Source organism: Artemia franciscana, chromosome 14 (assembly GCF_032884065.1).
Source record: "Artemia franciscana chromosome 14, ASM3288406v1, whole genome shotgun sequence".
Lineage (NCBI taxonomy): Eukaryota > Metazoa > Arthropoda > Branchiopoda > Anostraca > Artemiidae > Artemia > Artemia franciscana.
Window position 1 is genome coordinate 36,200,620 of NC_088876.1, and position 5,610 is coordinate 36,206,229.

Here is a 5,610-nt window from a genome sequence, read left to right on the forward strand (position 1 = left end):
TTTCACTTGAAAAATTTTGGTATAGCATAATGTTTATCTATACATCAATGAATATATTGTCGTCGAAATATTTAAAGCAAACCAGCAATTTCGGAAGCTAATTTGATGGAGAAAAGATTTATTGTATTTTCGTTGAAAATACAGTGAAACGGCAAATCTTTTCCCCCTAGATATTAAAAAATAGGTTTTGTGCTCTAGTATTGTTTCGAGCTGACACCAATTCCTTGCAATGATGTAGCAAGACGAGGGGGGTTAGACCTTAAGTGACTTTGTGACAGTAGTAAATAACAATTTTGCGAATTTTAATGACGTAGAATTTTCAAGACTCACGTCATTTGGAAAAACTAAGGATTTTTGTGATATGCATTAGGGACATGGGCAGCAACGCGTGAGCTGCTAGAAACTCAAGTGCAGAATATGTGTGACGGATTTTCTTTACTATATCACAGCAAGAATGAAACCGCAAAAAAAAAATATTTACGGTCAGCAATGTTTACTAATTCAAATTTTAAGTTAAATATTCTATTTTGGGCACTCACCTTACTAGCACCTTTAATCCCTATTCAAATTTAAAATTCACTCTCTAGCCACGAATACCACATAATTTGCTAATATTTGCCCAATTAGTGCCGTACCACTACGGTATTTTTTTTTCCTGTGTGGGGCCCCTTTAAGGCGGGTATAGGGCAATGGTGTTATTTCTGAAGGCTGGATTCTATGCTTCCTAAATGCTCACATATATCCATATTCTAACCAAATTTCCATAATTGATCAAATAAGGTGTATTTTATTACTTCATGAAAAACTAAACTTTTTCTATATAATTTGGACAAATATTTCCATCTTCGAAATATGGCAAGCGATTGCGAGAACCTGGCCCGTCAATGCATCTCTGCAGACTATGAATTTCCTAAGAAACTTGGGCCAAGGGAAATTGTAAAAATTGGGAAGATTATTGTAAAACGTACCTGACCAATGATGTATTGTCGTTGTTAGAAATTGTCCGTAAAACCACGTACAAAATTTAGGAGGGATTGCTATTGCTCCACAATTAGAATTTGCAGCTGCGCTTAGAATTCAAAAGCAAAACAGTTTAGATAATAATACTTGCGTGAATAAAATCTATTTTTTAGAGTCCTATAGTCTTTTCCGTAAATCCTCAAGTCAGTAAATTCAAGTAAAAAAAATTGATGATTTTAATAGCTTCCCCTTTGTTATACAGTGCTTACTAGAAGATGGAATGTATGATTTATTAACGACTAAGGGCATATAACCTTATTAGTACTACAGCTCCGCAACGAGGTTGAGTGAAAAAAATTGCCACCCATCGAAGCGTTTTATGATCCACTTCACGATCGTCAATGCATCACTGTAGACTATGAAGTTGCTAAGAAACTTGTGCCAAGGGAGGTTGTAAAAATTTGGAAGATTATTGTAAAACTTACCTGGCGAATGATGTATTGTCGTTGTTTGATATTGTCTGTACAGGCACGTACGCAGGAATTTATTTCGGGGGGGGCCAAAACCTTCGTAACAGCAGATATAAAGAAGCACTTTTTTATAGTAACTAAATAAATGCAAAAAGCACGTATATCGGAAAATACAGATTAACTTTAATCAGTAGTATTGTAGCGGATGGGGGAAGGAGACTGAGGCCTCAAAAGTACGTTTTAGACTTATGTTCCTAGCGATTTAGAACCAGTGATTAATCTATTATATCCCACTGAAAGGGAAATAGGGTTAATAGTGCATGGGTGCTGTGGGGGTAGTTCTTCTATTTCAAAAACGTCGATTTTAATGAAAAATGATAGTTTCCAAAATTGATCCATTAAAATCTGTACTTTATCCTGAAAACGCCATAATATCAAGGATAATTCTATTTTGCCGTGGAAAGCAAACTCTTTTTACAAAACAAAATAACAGTATAATCGCTAATTACTTCAAAGAGGGTAAAAAGTTAGACAGAAAATGGGTTAATAATTGGGCAGTGACTTGATCAGATAATCGCATGCTGTAAAATCCCAAAAAAAGCTTCATACATGTATCTAAGTTGTTAAGAAATGTCCTACTTTTGCCAGAAATCCCAAGAAACCATGGGGAAATTAAACATTTCGAAAAATTTCGGGCGGAGGGGGGGCAGGCTCGAAGGCCTCCCCCCTGCGTACGTGCCAGTGTCTGTAAAACCACGGACAAAATTTACGAGAAATGTTGGCTGGATTTGAGTTATTATTTTTCAACTCCTCATCTAATGGTGGATTTAAAGAATCTTTGATAAAAAAAAAGATTATATTACTGACATGGATCAGCACTGTCAGATTTCTTGACTACCATATGTAAATATATAAACGTTCAAGACCATTACACAAAATAATCTTCATTGGAATAAATCTGAAAATGAATAATATTTGCAGGGATTTTCTTCATTGGAAACATTTAAAGATGCAGTAATTGATGGATTACATTTGTTTGCGGTAGATATACCATTTCAGTCCAGGAAATGAAATTACAATTTACTTCCTTTGTTTTCTTGGTTTCTTCTTCTTTGACAAGAATGATTTCTTTCACTTCTGACATGAGTAGAGACTGATGAGTGATGCAAAGTTTTTTATCTTTTTGAAAATTTTTCAATTTGTCGAAATTTCAATCGCTCCCCAAGGAATTGTGCACCGGACCTGAGATTTTTCCAAGCATTTTGTTTAATCCTTGCCAGAATCTTGATGGTATAGTGTAGAGAATGCAAAATCTATGACAGCCACCACAATATATTTTTAGCCAAGGGTAGTGCAAAGTGAAATAACTAACCAAACCAACTGCCAAGACCAAAGCCCAACACTGATGAACGACATTTGTAATAGCCCATTCCGTGCGTAATTTTTCTTCAACCAAGAATAGCAACTTAGCAATAAATACCAGTACAAACTAAAGCATTTGTTCTATTTAGCATCTTGCCATTCAACGCGTCAAAAGTGACAAGTAATCACAACCAAACCTTTTGTTATTGCTAAAGGGTCACCTAATTTAGTTCTTAATTTTAATTGACCCAGTTCCAAATAGAGAGTGCTTAATAGGATATATTGAAGATGCTCTGTATAGCAATGATCAATATGATCTTGATTGGTTGTTAGTTCAAGAACACGTAAGGGGGGAACGTTGCTGTTGCCAAGTTTCGATTTTTCAACAAATGAAGCGTAAAGAAATACACAGCCGTCAGAGGAGAAACCAGGTGGATAGTCGGCCAAATGACACGATCCATGTCACTGGTGCTCTCAATGCTTCTACTATTGTTTATATTTTGGTTAAAACCGAGAATATCCCTGAGATTATCGTTTAGGACAACCTTTTCGTTGTCATTGGGAAAGCTAATGTAGATCTTGCCCTGTTCTATTGAAAAGTTGAATTTAAAGACACCATTATTACAAGTGGAAATTTGTCTATTGATAAAACGACAAAAACTGTTAATAATTCCAAATTTCTTGTATGATAATGTAATAAAGGGTACTTACCTGAGTTCATTGATTCGTTTTGAATTCGTTTTGAGTCCATCCTTCGGTAACAAGTGCCCAATCATGTGGATTTAGCTTTTATATCATATGTACGATCTTTTCTCGGTATATCATATGTATTTTGGAAAATACAGTTAACAAGAACCGTTTCATACTCGCCATCGTATGTAATGGTGGGAGACAATTATTTCCAAAAGTCACTTGTTCTATTCAAATCATTGTAGAGTTGATGAGAGCCATTGGACATGAATATCTAATAGAAATCAATGGGCAATGTATTTGTCTTCAACTGTTAGCAAAGAATAAAAATCAGAGTTAAATCCTAGCCAACGAAGAAGCAACTGTCTCTTGTCCCTGCGTGTGTGACTCTTTAATATATTTTCAATTTGATATATTTAGCTATTATTTCTGACTTTTTGAATTTCATAGCCATAAAAACCATCAGAAATCTACTTATCATTGCTTTCTCGTAGACGATATGCTACAGGTTTATTGTCTTGGATTTTTGACATTTTAAGAAGTTCAGGGGATAATAGGTAATTCCGCTTTGCAAATTTTTTAGTAGTTCTATTAATTTGAACTGTAAGACTAACATTGAATTTTTTCTTCTGCTTCTTCACAGCCATGTCACTGGAATATTGCCCAAGAAAAGTTGCAAGTGTATCATGATCTCCTGATTTAACTCCGCCTGTTAAACAGCCAGTTTAACAGCCAGTCCCAAGCCTGGAAGAAGGAGGGGGGTTGGTCGGAGGGCTAGTAACCCACCACCGTAAAACTGATTACTCAAGAAACAGCAATAGATAGCCTCGGATTGACTTCTTCTTTGATGATGACTAACGCACGCCCCCGGACAGGGTTCTTAAAAACGACCGAGTGTTTTCGTATTGGATACTGGAATGTTAGAACAGTTAATCAAGAAACACAGCCAGGAAAACTCAACAGTGTTATGAGGACCCTCGATAAGTTCCGTATTGACATTGCTGGACTCTCTGAGACCAGACTTACCGGTTTTGGTACTTTGAATAGTGAAGCATACCATATTTTGTATTCTGGACTTGAAACTAGAAAAGAGGCAGGTGTTGGAATGGCATTAAGTAGTCGGGCCAAAAAATGCCTAGTGGACTGGGAACCTATTAACGAGCGAATCCTTCGGGCTCGCTTTGCCACTTCTCAGGCCAAATTGACAGTTATTGTTGTGTATGCCCCAACCAATGATACCGTTGATCAGACAAAGGATGATTTTTATCGCGTGTTGTCAAATGTTGTTGCTAAAGCGCATCGGGATGATATTGTGACTTTGTGTGGGGACCTTAACGCTAAAGTTGGAAGTGATGCCTCCTATGCCCCAGCTCTCCTTGGTAGGCATGGACTGGGGGAAATCAATGATAATGGCGTACGTTTAATTGACTTTTGTGCGATTCATGAACTTATCGTCGGCGCATCATGGCTCCCTCATAAACAAATACATAAATATACTTGGAACTCGCCTGATGGTGTAACAAGAAATGAAATAGACCATATTTTAATTGCCAAGCACGGGCGACGTTGTTTAGAGGATGTTAGGACCTTTGAGGTGCCGACTGCTATTCCGACCATCAACTTGTTATTGCTAAGTTTAAGCTGAAACTGAAAACTGTCATAAAGCCCCAGCGGTCAGTAAAAAGGTTTAATGTAAGAAAGCTGCAGGGCCCTTATGTATTACAAAAGTATACATCTACTCTGTCAAATAAATTGTCCATGCTAAGGGACGAGTTGTCAATTGATAATCAATGGGAAAAGATCGTCGAGTCCCTGAAAGAAGTGGCACAAGAAGTTGTGGGATATAGCAGGAAGAAGAAAGAGCAGTGGATATCTGAAAGTACCTGGGATATCATTGATCAAAGGGCAGAAGCCAAAATTCTCGTAGATAGACATGAGCATAATAGGACATGCACTAGAGAATATCTTGATGATTTACAAGCGCAGTATAAGCGTCTCAATAAACAAGTCAAAACACGGACAAGGAATGATAAGAGGGTGTTCCTCGAAACTATGGCTGATCAGGCTGAAGTAGCCGCCAGGCGAGGAGATAGTCGTACTGTGTACGCTATAACGAAGGAGCGTGCGG

At 37.2% G+C, this 5,610-nt stretch overlaps 1 protein-coding gene across 1 annotated transcript; it reads left to right on the forward strand.

Annotated features, from left to right (window-relative positions):
* Positions 1-4,332: 4,332 nt before the first annotated feature.
* On the forward strand, positions 4,333-5,127 carry LOC136035789 (craniofacial development protein 2-like). The gene has a single exon (XM_065717762.1). It carries the CDS (start codon positions 4,333-4,335, stop codon positions 5,125-5,127), a length of 795 nt encoding a protein of 264 aa, XP_065573834.1.
* Positions 5,128-5,610: the final 483 nt, after the last annotated feature.

Coding starts and splice junctions, on each gene's coding strand:
- LOC136035789 (XM_065717762.1), top strand. CDS start 4,333: ATGACTAACGCACGCCCCCGGACAGGGTTCTTAAAAACGACCGAGTGT.